Source organism: Vitis vinifera, chromosome 5 (genome assembly GCF_030704535.1).
Source record: "Vitis vinifera cultivar Pinot Noir 40024 chromosome 5, ASM3070453v1".
Lineage (NCBI taxonomy): Eukaryota > Viridiplantae > Streptophyta > Magnoliopsida > Vitales > Vitaceae > Vitis > Vitis vinifera.
Genome location: NC_081809.1, coordinates 21,007,557 through 21,023,176, shown reverse-complemented (window position 1 = coordinate 21,023,176; position 15,620 = coordinate 21,007,557). Strand labels below are relative to the sequence as shown.

The 15,620-nt window shown below is 32.8% G+C and overlaps 2 protein-coding genes across 2 annotated transcripts; one reads left to right on the top strand and one right to left on the bottom strand.

Annotated features, from left to right (window-relative positions):
- Nucleotides 1–1,554: 1,554 nt before the first annotated feature.
- On the bottom strand, nucleotides 1,555–5,164 carry LOC100266853 (ras-related protein RABA5c). The gene is made up of 2 exons (XM_010652098.3): nucleotides 4,580–5,164; nucleotides 1,555–2,175 (listed from the first exon to the last, which is right to left on the bottom strand). Exons 1-2 carry the CDS (start codon nucleotides 4,905–4,907, stop codon nucleotides 1,856–1,858), a joined length of 648 nt encoding a protein of 215 aa, XP_010650400.3. The 5' UTR covers nucleotides 4,908–5,164; the 3' UTR covers nucleotides 1,555–1,855.
- A 9,355-nt stretch (nucleotides 5,165–14,519) lies between these two features.
- LOC104879414 (uncharacterized) lies at nucleotides 14,520–15,620 on the top strand. The gene is made up of 2 exons (XM_010652149.1): nucleotides 14,520–14,700; nucleotides 15,070–15,620. The coding sequence occupies exons 1-2, from the start codon at nucleotides 14,520–14,522 to the stop codon at nucleotides 15,618–15,620; spliced, it is 732 nt and encodes a 243-aa protein (XP_010650451.1).

Genomic DNA, 15,620 nt, shown 5'->3' with positions numbered 1-15,620 from the left:
TAACTTTATGTTTACTTTTTTTGTTTCCATTTTGAAACTTTGTGTCATTTATTATTTAAATTTTGGAATAAAAATATAGAATTTTTTTTAAAAAAATATTATAAATAAATTTTGAATCATACAACCCGATGAACTCATTCAAATTTAATCTAACCCAACCAATTTGAGCTTGAAAAAATAATGTTGAGTTGGACTTAAGTTAAGTATCTTATATTAGAGGTTTGATTAAGTTGGGCTCAAATTGATTATTCTTAATTTAGGTTAGGCCTAACCCAACCATCAATCCAATCAATCCGTCCAAATTATATCCCTAGTAAATTTGTTTTGTAAAATCCTTCTTTGATCATTGAACTAGATTTTTGATACAAAACCTAATAGTGTAAATTATAACGTATGTATATGATCTAATAGTAATTATTCCAAGGTAATACTCTTAACTTTTGGGCTATAGTGATCCTTAAGTGTGATATGTGGCATTTCTAATACATTCCTAATTTAAATACACGGTCTAGTTAATTTTTTTTTTTCTAACTTATTTGTATAATTTTGAGGTTATTTAACTTTTCTAATTATTTTAAATTATTAGGAATTTAATTATTTTACTTTTTCTAATTTTAAAATACAAACATATGAAAAAATGAAAATTTTATTTCATTTGAATTTGGGTTGTTACATAGGCTCATTCAAGAACTTTTTTGCAAGTCCTTTGATAGATACATCATACATGTAGTTCATCAAACCGCTTTCCAAAATATGGCATTGGGAAGATCTAATAAGGAGTAAAAGGAGTGTAGGTGCTAATTGGTCTAAGATCCTTACTTATACGTATATGCGTTGTGATTATCTTCTTTTCGTATTTATTGCATTGTTTATACAATTTGATTTTGAAAATCTTACCTCTTCTCGTTCTAAATAACAATCCAATGCACTGATAAAGGAGAAATGAAATAGATTTTGTGGGTAATTCAAGGATTCCTTAATCCAGAGTAGGGATCGAATCCAAGACTATTCGCCTCTTCCACACATCCTGACACTCACCCTAACCGGTCGGCCAAGCCTGTTAGGGCCTGGCATGACTAACTTGATTACATGAACTCATCCCCTCGACAGCCCAAAGCCCATCTTAGTTGCTGGGCATTTAAAAATGCAATCCACCTTTACACCCTATTTGTTTATTTAGAATATAGAAAATGGGCCACATGAAAGTTGTTCAATATCACCACCATTCCAGTCTGTCTACAGCCATTCTCATGATGATCAGACACAAACAGAAATGCAGCACTAGATAAGACTGGCATCTGGGTATTATATCAATATTAGTTGGATATATGAGAATGTTTGACATGATGACTCAACTACTCTTGTCCTATTAAAAGAAAATGGTGCATGGTAAGCAATTAAAGAGAGTCTCCTGGGAATGTAGAATTATGTCTACCAAATATTCACCAGATATTGGCCTTACTCAATGTAACCTCTCAAAGAAGTACAATGACCATCAAGCTTAGTAATTTCACAAACAAGAATCCCAATCACAAGATTCACTATACCACTTCATTCCAAATAAATTTATTGCATTTCATAGCACAAAAATTTGATTTCTAACTGAAACTTTTGTCTTATTTAATAACTTAAAAGCACTCAAGAAAAACTTGATATCACAACAAATCAGACAAACCTTGTGAAACCCATCTTTGATGAACCTTGGGAACCCTCTTTTTGGTGAAGAATGTTGTGAAAGCCCCTTTTTGATGAACGGTTTGAAAGCCCTGACTCGTATCAGGTTGTAGAGTTGGTGAAACAGAACTCACTTTGAACAACAATATTTGCTCTGTGCTTGCTTTGATCTGTTAACTCATCATGAACAACAAGAATACCTGCTATTTGCTTGCTTTGCTCCATCAGCCCCATTGCTAACAAGGCTTACCCTATTGACAGATAACTCGGCTTTGTACGAATCAGAATTCAAAACTTTCCTGCTGATGTTGTTGTAGATCTCGCGAATAACAATCTCAAAAGCTTTTTTAACATTAGTAGAATCGAGGGCAGATGTCTCGATAAAGAACAATCCTTCTGCTTCAGCAAGGCTCTTGCCCTCTTCCACACTCACATCCCTGATGTTCTCCAAATCACTCTTGTTGCCCACCAGCATCCTTGCCACAGTTGTCTCAGAATGAGCTGCATGATTGTTCCATAGAAAGCTCAAACTTTGAGATAACCAATGCCCAAAATAATATAAAGAGGAAAAAGAAATGGTCATGCTCAACAATCCAGATGGGGCACAACAGAACAGGCAAGCTCTATCAGAGAAAATTATAAACCATGTAAGCCTAAGCTCACACAGGGGACCAAGCTTTCTAACGTTTGTCAGGAATTCTAACCTATGATCACAAGCCCATTTGGCCCCAGAAATCTGTCTGTCAGGGGATCAAGGGGGTTGTGCCTACTATCTCCTTTAGCAGAGTCAGAGATGATCAATTCCACTATTCCTAAATTCCAAAGGGTTGAGTGTGGGCTCATGTTTCTTCTATGTACAAACCAATATAATTTACGACAAAAACAGCTTAATCAGGAATTGCTTCAACATTGTAATCCTCAAAGAGGGAGTTGTGTATGCATGAAAACTATACAATGCTTGTGCTCTCTATCACTGCTTTATCTATTCCTCTTCTTTTGTGTCACCATCAACCTTTCAATCACATTCAACAGCACAAATTTTTAAGTTTACCCCTTCACTCTGGCCATGGCAATTCAAATGTCGAGGACCTCTTTTACCCTTTCCAGAGCTTCATTAATTGATAAGAATTTTTTTTTATAATATAGGGTTAATTAATAAGGATCTTTTACTACAGTATGCTTTTCCTATTGTTCTCTTCTAGCATTAAAAATGGAAATCAAAATCAGTGGCAAGATTAATCACTCACTTGTTGAGATTGAGGACAAAACCAACTAAACCTTGGTTTTAAAATTGCCAACCTTTTGGCTTAATTATTCAAAGAAGGCTGAAGTGCTATACATGACACCTATATTTTTTGTGAACATTGTGAAACACAATACCCAGTCTCATACCCCCAACTGATCAAACATAATATTCCTTGAGAATTTCTTCCACTTTTTTGGTTCAGTGTTCTAGATAAAAATTTAAGAAATGATGCGGATCCAACTTGAGAGGGATAAGACAGAAAGAATCATTTTGCAAGTGGTGAAACTATAATGAGTATGCATAATGATATAATTAATTCAGACACTGAATTTCTGGACAATTCACATTCAAATTTTGATCAGACAACTAGACTTCATGATGCTATTTAACTAAGCCAACAATCATCAAAATAAATTGAAGCATGTCTAGCCACTAATGAACAAGAGAAAAGTTCCATGCTGTCCAAAAACAAGAGAACAAAAGCATCATGTAAACTCAACCACTTTTCTCATGCTGTCCAAAAACAAGAGAACAAAAGCATCATGTAAACTCAACCACTTTTCTCATGCTGTCCAAAAACAAGAGAACAAAAACATCATGGAAACTCAACCACAAAGTTAACATCACTTAATCTCAGCAAAAGATGCAGAAACCTACCAGTCATACAATGGGATGGAAAAGGAACCCAAATCTTCAACAAGAGCATATGGAACTTCAATTGAAAAATCAGCATACTTTTAGAATCCATCAGGCAACAACTAGTAGGAAACTTTTGATCATACACCAAAACCAAAATAAATTTAAAAAGCATTAATCGAAGTAATTTTTCGTGATTTTTTCCTTTTCTATTTGAAAACCCTGCATTATTTTCTGACAATTTGGAAAAATATAGGGAAATCTGGCCATTATAAATCCCTTCATTTATTCTAAATTTAGTAATTACTAAATTAGTAAACTTCAAACAGAGCATCAGAAATGTCAACCAAATGCTAGTTGACAAAACATAAGTTTAGTTTGGTGAATTTGGGTGGAAAGTAGACAAAGTGAATACCATGCCTCCATCCAAGATAGACTTTTTTTTTTTCCAAGAGGAAAAGAGAAGTGATAATAAGTAGCCAACCTTTTATACCTCTTTTTGCCTTTCCAGGTTCCACTTGGACAGATCCAGTGAAAGAAAAAGAAAATTACTAACAATGAATTCTTTCCCAAGTTTCAACACTTCTTTTTGCATCCAAATGGAGCCTTATTTCTAAATTTTCATCTCTAATTTACAAAGTCTTGACCAACTTTTGCCCACTAATTTTCTGCCAAAGCCCAGATCTGCATATTTCAAGCATCAAAATTCAAAATCCATTCAATAAAACAAGTATCAAAATCACCTCCAATGATGTACCACCCACAACAATCTCAATCTCAAAACTTTTTTTCCTTCAAGAAAAAACTGAATTGGGTTTAAGATCAGCCACCGTTTGGCGGCCAAGAAACATAAAAAATCAAAACGATGCAAATTTCTTACATTGACCCCCAAAAAAAGTCACTAAAACTAAGCTTATTATGGAGTCATTCATTTCAAGCAGACTCCCCAGTTCTAAAGGATTTCCATTCATTTTTCCCAGCAAGCAAACAAAAAAACAACCAGGAAAAGAAAAGAAAACTTACTCTTGAGCTCATCGAGCCACCGAGCAACACTATCAAAGGTGGAGCGGCGGCTGATATCATACACCACGAGTGCCCCCACAGCGCCTCTATAGTAGGCAGAAGTAACTGCCCGGAAGCGCTCTTGGCCGGCAGTGTCCCATATCTGAGCCTTGACCTCCTTTCCATCGATCTCCATGCTCTGCGTCTGAAACTCCACCCCAATCGTGGCCTTGGAGTTGATATTAAACTCGTTGCGAGCATATCTCGAGAGCAAGTTCGATTTCCCCACCGCCGAATCTCCAATGATCACCACTTTGAACAGATACTCCTCTCCTTCTTCGTCCTCCATTATTGAGAATTCTGTAACTTTCTTTTTTTCTCTATTTATCAAAAACAAATCTGAAACATGCAGAAGAGACCGAAGAGGAGAGGAGAAGGAGAAACAATAAAGTAAAGGAGTAAAGCTGGCGCGACAATAATAATTAGAAGCGGTAGAGGGAGCTGCGTGGTGGGCAGTGTAACAGAAGGATTGATGATAAAAGGTAACGCCTTTAATGTCATAAACTAGACGTGCAGATCATTTCCAATTATTTCAAATATTTGGATGCTTTTGTAATTTTTTTTCCTTATTTATTTATTTGAAGGAAAAGCCTTGGGTGGAATTTCTAGTCAACAATTGGGGTCAGTTGGATTTCCAAAATATTTGTGGGAAAATGGGAAAGAAAAGTAAAGAAAAATAAAAAATAGATGTTTATATAATAATAATTTTTTATTATTATTTTAAATTTGATTTACTTATTTTATACTTTTTGTATAAAGATTAAATAATTTAAAATGTATAAAATTTTAAATAATTTTAATTATATTTTTTATAATAAAATAAAATATAAAAAAATTATTTTTCCTTTTTTAAATTTTAAATTTTATTAAAAATAAATATAATTTATAAATATAAAAAAATATTTATAATTTATTTTTATGAAAAGCAATATTTTATTTATGTTTAAAAATTGAAAAAAAAAATCAACTAAAATATTTTTTTATTTAAAATTATATATAATTAAAGCAAAATGGGATGGGACAAAGTCATATCTAAACTCACCTCAAGTTTTTAAAAACTTCCTAAACTTGTCATGAACTTGCCCTGAGTTTTTAAAAACTTCTCAAACATATCCCGAACCCATTTATTTTTATCCCAAACCTTTCTCATTAGGGACGTAACAGACAAGTACTCGAACTCGTTTCATTGCATTATTTAAACTTGAGTGGCATGAGATGAGTTACTCCCATCCCCATTCCAGTTCATTCATATAACCTATTCTCATTCCTATTTCAATAAAAAGTTTAAATGGAAAAGGGCAACCATCCCTATTTTTTAAATTTTTATTGTTTTTTTAATATTTAAATTATATTTAAAATAAATATATTTTATAAAAAAAAATGAATGTTATAAATCTATTTTGTTAAAGTGTATAGATTTAGTAAAAGGGAAAGACATATGTACGCTAATTATACTATGCAAAAAGAATAAATTTGTTCAATATTGTGAAAAAGCATCTAGATTTAGTTGATGATAATTAGTCATAATATGATGAATTCATTTATTAAAAGGAATAGAAATATCTCATATTTGTGAATATAACCTTTTCCATTTTTTGTCTTGAAAATAACCTTTTTTTACATAAATACCCCTCAACATATTGATTATTTACATGTGTTTTAAAAGTGAGAATATTTTTGTCCAAAACAAGTATTTTTTAGGATTAAAAAAAATAAGAGTTAGATTTATAAAATAAGGATGATTTCATCCCTTTTAATCAAATAATCCAAATATGATCGAGCAACAATTCTTTGTCCAAGAGATTTGATAATCCATTTTTATTACTTATCTTTGTGGAGAGGTTTTTCATCTTGTTTTTTCACATTCCAATTGGTTTTTAGAAAAATTAGGAAAAATACTTACAAGAGTTATTCTCCAATCTATTCATACCTCAATTAACTAACATATCTGGGATTTTTTTATCAAGCTTGCATTTTTACTATGACTTGTATCACTCTAAGGCACCTTATTGATAATAGGAATTCCAATTTCCTTTTAATTTCTTTTATTTAGGAATTTATTTTTATAACACACCTTATCAAGTTTGTATAATGTGTTTCACTATTTTATGTTTTTTATGACAATTCCTTTTAAGAGAGGGATTCATTTGTAAAATGAGACATTTTATAACTTCATGTTTGAAATGATTTGTAAAATAGAAAACATAGACGAAAAAATAATATCTATGGACTCATATTTTTCACGTACATCCCAACTTGATGGTGATACTCATTTTTTTTATGGTGAAAAACTTATTTTTGAAAAAGTTGGAGTCGTCACTTATTCTTGTTTATTTCTAAAATGGAAAACAAAGTAAGAAATAAAACTTTAAAAATGACTCATTTTTAAAGGAAAAACATGTTTACAAAAACTGAGTCCAAGTCCGATTACATTTTGAGAAGGTATCATAGGGTAGCACCACTCTAAACACTAAAAAGATCTCTATTAAACAAGTAGAGATAATTAAGACAATTGACTAATAGATTAACGAATACCAAGAGATAAAATAAATAAACAAAAAAAAGAATACAATAAGGTAATGCTAATAATAAACAAGAGTAAAAGATAAAGAACATTCAAAGCATGACATGCATATCAAAGGAACAAAACAAAGAAGGGATTACGCATCATCAATAATGCTCAAAATGGGTAGAACGCTTACATAAGAAGAGAATGTTAGTTCACAAGCAAAATAAAAGATATAACATCAAAGCATGAGTCTTTCACATGCATCTCCACTTGTCGACAAGACTCACTATTTGAAGTGAAAAAATTGCATTTTATAAAAACTAGAGTCGCCACTTAATTTTATTTTGTTTATAGGGAAAATAAAATAAGAAACTAAAACCTAGAAAAAATTATTCCTTAAACTTTTGAAAAAACGTGTCTTTATAGAACTTGAGTCAAATCTAAGGATCATATTACCTATAGGGAAAATATCTTAAAAATGTAGCACCCCTTTAAGCCCTTAAAAAGGTCTCTATTGGCTAGGCTGAGAGAAGTGTGACAATTAATTGATTAACTTAGGGTACCAAGAAAGCTTAAGGTGTTTACCTAAATTTTAATTATATAATGAGCAAACGAACAATCATTCTCAACCACAAACATAAAGCAAAGTTAGCAAGCGTACCTAAGGTGCCTCTAAAAGCAGTATCATAAGACAACGGGGTTAAATCAAACAACAAGTTACATAACATGCATCTCATAAAAAAAAAAAAAAAAAATTGAAGTAACAATCAAAGCAATAAAGGATAGTATCAAACATGAATGAAGTTCATACAAATCATGCATACTCATAAAATGGAGAGCATACCTGAACAACATGTCTTAAATGCAATGCACTTCCAATATGAATAGAGATGGTTAGGATGAAAGATAATGACAAACAATTATGTAAATAAAACCTAATATGCATTATATCTGCATGAAGAGAGAACATGAACTTACAAAGATATCTAGATTACACAAAAAATAAAAATAAAGCTAAGACCAAGGTGTACTCAAAGAATTTTTAAAATACTCAAATTTATCTACTGTCCAAAATTAGTCATGTACAGTGGGTGTGAATTAGAAAAATCATATTTCACTCTAGAAAACCTATATTTCAATGTTTTATGTGTCAAAATTAAATTTAAGGAAATCAAGAATTTGAAAAAAAAATTCATTTAAATTAAAAATGTCAAAAAGTAATTTAATTTTACCAAATACTCTTGAATATACAAAAGCAGGCCAATATAGAACATGCTGAAAGAAGATATTATAACTCAATTTTGAGAAAAGATTTTTGACTCAAATAAGATTCTAGAATCAACTTCAAAAAGTGAATGACATAATAGAAAATTTGAAAAAAAAAAATTCTAAAATTATCAAAATATTTTTTTTTTTTAAAAAAGGGTTAATAATTGAGTTGAATCAAAGTGATTTTTGGAAAATTCTTTCATGTAAGGGCTCCATCAAGTTTCCCCATTCAATATTCATAAGTTTAACCTTGCGTCCTCAACCTCAAATGAAAAGATCCATCAAGGTCAATAACACTCACATTAGCTCAGGGACATAAGTTCAAACTTATGTTAAAAAAAAAAATGGTTTTCTAAAACCAAAGAGAGGAAAACAACTGGGACAAAATTGAGTTACATAATTTTTGAATAAAATGAGGCTTTTGCCTCAAGGATCTAGAATAAATTTTCAAATACCTTTGTATGACTTAACTTTCCTTTTAAAAAGATTTTTGGGCAACAAAAGGAGAATCAAACAAGAGCACCAAAACAAGCATGAAAATTTTAAATTCTAAATTGCTCATATTGTTATTTGTTGCCACATGCATTAGTTTATGTTCCAGTTTGTCATGTGGTAGGCTTGTGGTGCAACATGTTTTCCTTAGGCTTGCCTCATTGCTAAGAGATTCCTCTTATGTTCTGCCTCAAGTCAAGCCCACTCGTGTGCATTGAGTCAATCCATTCATATCCTTAAATAAACTTAATCCACTCATGTCCTTAAATTAATCTATGCATTCAATCAACCTATGGTATGCATCTCTATGTAGCCCGCGTGTGTGTCAAGCCCTCTCTTGACCTACATATCTAGCAACATGCCTGATTAGCCTGTTATATGCATCTCTAGGTAGTCTGTGCGCATGCCAAACCCTTTATTGGCTTGGACACCCAACAAAGTGCCTTAGTGCCAATCATTCCCTTGGCTCATGACCCTTGTTGCTTGTTGAGTGCACCTATTATGCTCATATGCGTTTCCATATTTGGATCAAGTCCAAGTCGAGACATCTAACTCATGTTTGTTTTGTGCTCACACCCTATGTTGTTGTGCCCATGGGTTGCATTACACACCATGACTCAAATGCTCATGCGTGCATGCTTGGTAAGGCTTATTATCTCCCATTGCCCTTGTCTAAAGCCTTTGTACTTGCCTTTGGTTAGGCATGGCTCTTACCACTTATTACCCTTGTGTGCTAGTAGTGTGTGTTAGATATTTTTCTAATGTCCCACATGACACATGTATGGCTTTAGTGTTGGGAATTGTCCCAAATTCCTAATTAGTAAATATTCCTTTTTTGTAAAGAATTTTGTATAGAATATTTCTAGGTTGATATATTATTGTAATATTAGACTTCCTTATAGAATAAGGAAGATTATTGGAAATATCTCTATAAATATTCTAGGTCATGAGGGGAAAAAGTTATGAGATGGAGATGGGCCTATAGAGACTATACGAGGTGGATAGAGATGTGAGGAAGAACGGGAGGTACCTGGTGGAGCGAGAGGTCTCGTAGTAAGGTATGGATACAAGGAGTGGGGAAACATGGGATGTTTCGGGAACCCAATAATTGTATCTGGTTCTATCCTCTGTAATATTCTCTATTGTATAGTGGAATTATTCTCTCTCATCCGTGGACGTAGGCATGGTTGGCCGAACCACGTTAAAACCTCGTGTACCGTATGTGTGATTGTTTTATCTTTGTGTTCTTGAACTAACATCGTTGGCATCAAAGCTTCCGCTGGCACAACAATTGGTATCAAATATTACAATAATATATCAACCTAGAAATATTTTATACAAAATTCTTTACAAAAAAGGAATATTTACTAATTAGGAATTTGGGACAATTCCCAACAATCTCCACCTTGGACCAAATTACATGAAGTTAATCTTCAATCTCTCCATAACACAAACCTTTTTGTATCATATCACCACAAAAGAGCAATCGACTCCACCTTCAGTGAAAATTCCTTTTGTTTTCATCTTGTGTGCTTTGTGATCTTTTACTCTTCCAGAAATCTTCAACCCAAGCTCTGATACCAATTGTTGTGCCAGCGGAAGCTTTGATGCCAACGATGTTAGTTCAAGAACACAAAGATAAAACAATCACACATACGGTACACGAGGTTTTAACGTGGTTCGGCCAACCATGCCTACGTCCACGGATGAGAGAGAATAATTCCACTATACAATAGAGAATATTACAAAGGATAGAACCAGATACAACTATTGGGTTCCCGAAACATCCCATGTTTCCCCACTCCTTGTATCCATACCTTACTACGAGCCCTCTCGCTCCACCAGGTACCTCCCGTTCTTCCTCACATCTCTATCCACCTCGTATAGTCTCTATAGGCCCATCTCCATCTCATAACTTTTTCCCCTCATGACCTAGAATATTTATAAAGATATTTCCAACAACCTTCCTTATTCTATAAGGAAGTCTAATATTACAATAATATATCAACTTATAAATATTCTATATAATATTCTTTACAAAAAGGAATCTATACTAATTAGGAATTTGGGACACTTCCTAACATTTAGTCTTTTATTAAAATGGGGTTATCTGATCTAATCCCTAAAATATTGGTTATACAATTAGAGAAGTAGTTTCCTAATTTTTTTTACTCCTTACTTTGATGGGAAATGGAGTGGCGGTTACTAAACTGCTGGTAGTTACCAAAAGGAAATAGGTCATCTCTCTACCCATTTAAGTAGTGTGTGAATTTAATTTTTCACTTAAGAAAAAGGGCTAAGAGAGAGAAACTTATCTCCTAGAGAATTCTACAATTTCAGATCAAGAATTGACTGAAGAAATTGCTATGGATTTCGGTATGTTATTTATGTTTGTGAAAATCATGATAGTCAAAATCTTGGAATTTATGAAGCATTAAGTTTACGTTTAATTTTTTTATTAACATGTGGTATCAGAGCCCTATTGTTAAGATTTTCATGATTTTCCATTATAATCTATTTGCTGGAATCAATTATTTGGGGAAGATTTCATTATGATCTATTTGCTAGAATCAATTTTTTTTTGTTTGTCGTGTGTTTTGGCTTGTGATTATCAACTCATGGTTAATGAACTTTACATTTTTGGACATTGATTCAAGCTTTGTTTATTATAAATTCTGTGGGCAGCATTTTCTTTTGTAAAGACTTTTTTATTCTTATTATCATAAAGAATCCATTGCTACATTGTTGATACCATTTCACGTATTAAGAAAAGCTTTGAGATATTGAGAATTTTCTCTCTCGTTTTAACCTTCGTATTTGATGACTCTGGATATCCTGCTGCCTTGATCAACTGCTGATTCCATTTGAGCCCTTGATTGGCTGTATCAATTCAAGAATATGAATACACATACACTAACTTCTGGTTGATAAAAAAAAACCTTTAGAGTTTTTGTGTCTGGCTTCTATAAATAATTTTGTTTGGGAATTTAGTGTGGTTGAAAAAACTCGGTTGTTCAAAAACCAGATTAAGGTTTAGACAGTTTGTCCACACCCCAATGATGCATACCAGTTTATAATTCTTGATGTTCTTTGGATTCCGTTTTTCACAAAAAAAAAAAAAAATTTACATTATTCATTACTTATTATTTGGTGAATAACTAATTCCTGTATGAGTGGGATTTTATTTTGCTGGGTGATTCGTATATGATGCTATGATGGTTTGACCATTTCCATGAGAATTTATAGATTTTATAAGTGACAAATCTGAGTAATGTCGTTGGCTTTTATTGAGCAAATCATTTTTTCTTATTCATTGCTTTTCTACTCGTCATGTTATCTATTGATCTAGACCTAGTGATCTTGTTGGCTACTTTAATTTATTGAACACGAAATGTGTATCATTTACAAATCTGATTCATGTCTAGATTTTATAAGTGACATTTCTTGTATTGATATGTTATAATTATTTTCTATAGTTTATATGAACGTGAAATTGTCACATATATGAAATTGTTTAAATGATAATGTGATGTGATTGATAATAATGTTTTGCGAAGTGATTATTTCAACTCGAAATCCTATTTTATGAAATAGTTTGGTGATCACCAAAGCGAACCAACTAGAAAGTCATAGGTTTTAAGTTGTATTTTGGATCTTAATACTCATATCCCAAGTATTAAGAAAATAGCTTTGCAAATTTTTGAATAGGTATTTATACGTATCTTTGATCATGAGAATATTTTGGCTTGGCCCAAAGGTGCACCACTTTTCTTATGATTAATATACTGAGGTAAAATAATTAATGTGTACCCTTAATTGAGAGTTGGAATCGGATACCCAAAGGTAACAATTCTATTGGACTATGGATACATTATTAATTATTTTTTATAGGTGAAAGAGAATCACCATAATAGTCAAAAGTTTAATTTTGTATGCTGTAATTTTCATCCAAAGATGTGTTACAGTAGTACTATTTATTATTTATTATTTAACTCAAAGCACTAATGTGTGAGCATATATTTAATTGCAGTTTCAGTTTCTATTTCGATTCATTCGCACGTTTCATCTGTTCCGATCCTTAATGGAACAAATTTCTTAGATTGGTCTGAGCAAGTCCAGTTTCACCTAGGTGTATTAGATCTTGATTTAGCACTTCGGACTGAGAAACCGCCTACTATTACTGAGGAAAGTAGCGTGGAAAAAAAAACTTTAAGTCATTCTTGGGAAATATCGAACAGATTGAGCATTATATTTATGCGAATGAGTATAGCAAACAACATTAAGTCAACATTTCCTGAACGTGACACTGCTAAGGAATTTTTTAAGACTATGGAAGAACGTTTTCGTTCAGCTGACAAGTCTCTTGCTAGGACATTAATGGTTGAACTCACCACCATGCAGTTTGATGGTACTCGTGGGATGTATGAGCACATCCTTGAGATGTCAAATCTAGCTGATAAACTGAAGGCTCTTGGGATGAATGTGGATGAGTCTCTTCTTGTTCAATTTATTTTGAACTCCTTGCCTCTTCAGTATGGGTCATTTCAAATTCATTACAACACTATTAAAGACAAGTGGAATGTAAATGAATTGGCCAGTATGCTTGTTGAAGAAGAGACAAGACTTAACAACAAAGACATCATTCAATTCACCTTATAAGTAAAGGAGCTAGTAAGAAATGGAAGAAACCTAAGAAGAGAAAAAGGTGAGAACCACCTAAGATCAATGGGCCTCCTTAAGGAATAAAAGCTCATGAAATGAGACAAAACAGTATCAAATGTCGTTTCTGTAAGAAGTTTGGGCATGTTCAGAGAGGTTGCCACAAACATAGGGCATAGTTTGAGAAGAAAGGTAAGCCTTTAGCTTATGTATGTTTGAATCAAATCTTACTGAAGTTCCTTCTAATACTTGGTGGATTGACTCAGGTTTCACTATTCATGTTTCTAATTCGATGCATTACAATCCAGACTTTAAACCAAATGAAAGTTCCATAGTTGTGGGAAATGGAGTCAAAGTTCCAGTGGTTGCTACTAGGACATTTCGTTTATTTCTAGACACTGATTGTTATCTAGATTTGTTTCAAATTCTTTATGTTCCTTCTATTTCTCATAATTTGGTTTCTATCTCTAAACTCGATCTTGAAGGTTATTCCTTTTCATTTCGTAATAGAAGATTCAGTTTATTTAAAATTCTTCTTTTGTTGGTTCCGGTAGTTTATGTGATGGTTTGTATAAATTGAATCTTAATAGTCATTTTGCTGAAAGCCTTCTAACCTTGCATCATAATGTTGGAACTAAACGTAACCTGATCAATGAAAGTTCTTCTTACTTGTGGCATAGACGTTTGGATCATATATCCAAAGAAAGAATGAAGAGATTAGTGAAAGATGGGATTTTGCCTAACCTAGACTTTACTGATCTCGATGTGTGTGTGGATTGTATTAAGGGAAAACAAACCAAACATACAAAGAAGGGTGCTACAAAAAGTGGAGAACTTCTTGAAATCGTCCATACGGACATTTGTGCGCCATTTGACTTGCCATCTTTTGGTAAAGAAAAATATTTTATCACTTTCATTGATGATTTTTCACATTATTGTTATATCTATTTATTGCATGAAAAATCTCAAGCAATGGATGCCCTAGAGGTGTACATTGTTGAGGTTGAAAGACAATTAGATAAAAGAGTGAAAATTATTAGATCAGATAGAGGTGGTGAATATTATGGTAGATATGATGGATTGGGTCAACGCCCTGGCCCATTTGCTAAACTCTTAGAAAAGCATGGTATATGTGCACAATACACTATGCCAGGTATGCCTTAGCAGAATGGAGTGGCTGAAAGGCGTAATCGTACATTGATGGATATGATTAGGAGTATGTTAAGTAATTCCTCTTTACCCATTTCATTATGGATGGAAGCCCTTAAGACCGCTGTTTATTTATTGAATAGGGTTCCTACTAGAACAGTTCCAAAGACTCCTTTTAAACTGTGGACAGAAAGGAAACGAAGTTTAAGGCACTTGCACGTTTGGGGTTGCCCAACGGAGGCTAGGATTTATAATCCACATGAAAAGAAATTGGATTTCAAAACCATTAGTGGTTACTTTATTGGCTATCCAATGAAATCCAAAGGGTATAGGTTTTATTATCCTAATCATAGTACGAAAATTGTTGAAACAGGTAATGCCAGATTCATTGAGAATGGTGAAATCCGTGGGAGTGATCAATTACAAAAAACAAATATTCAAGAAGTTAGGGTGCAAGTCCCACTACCCATAACTTCTAAAGAAATTGTTGTTCCTACAATTGTAGAATCTTTTGACAATGTTGAACAACAAATTAATGATCAATCACTCTCTAATGAGACTATCACTAATGAATCAATTATGGAAGAACCACAACAATCAACATTAAGAAGGTCTCAAAGAGAACGTAGACATGCTATTTCAGATGATTATGTGGTTTATTTACAAGAATCTGATTATGATATTAGGACAAGTAAAGACCCGGTTTCATTTTCACAAGCCATTGGCTGTAGTGATTCTGATAAATGGATTGATGCCATGAATGATGAGTTGAAATCAATGGATCAAAACAAAGTCTGGGAACTTGTCGAATTACCTGAAGGATATAAAATAGTTAGTTGTAAATGGGTCTTTAAGACCAAACGCGACTCAAAAGGCAATATTGAACGACATAAAGCTAGACTTGTGGTCAAAGGTTTCACTTAA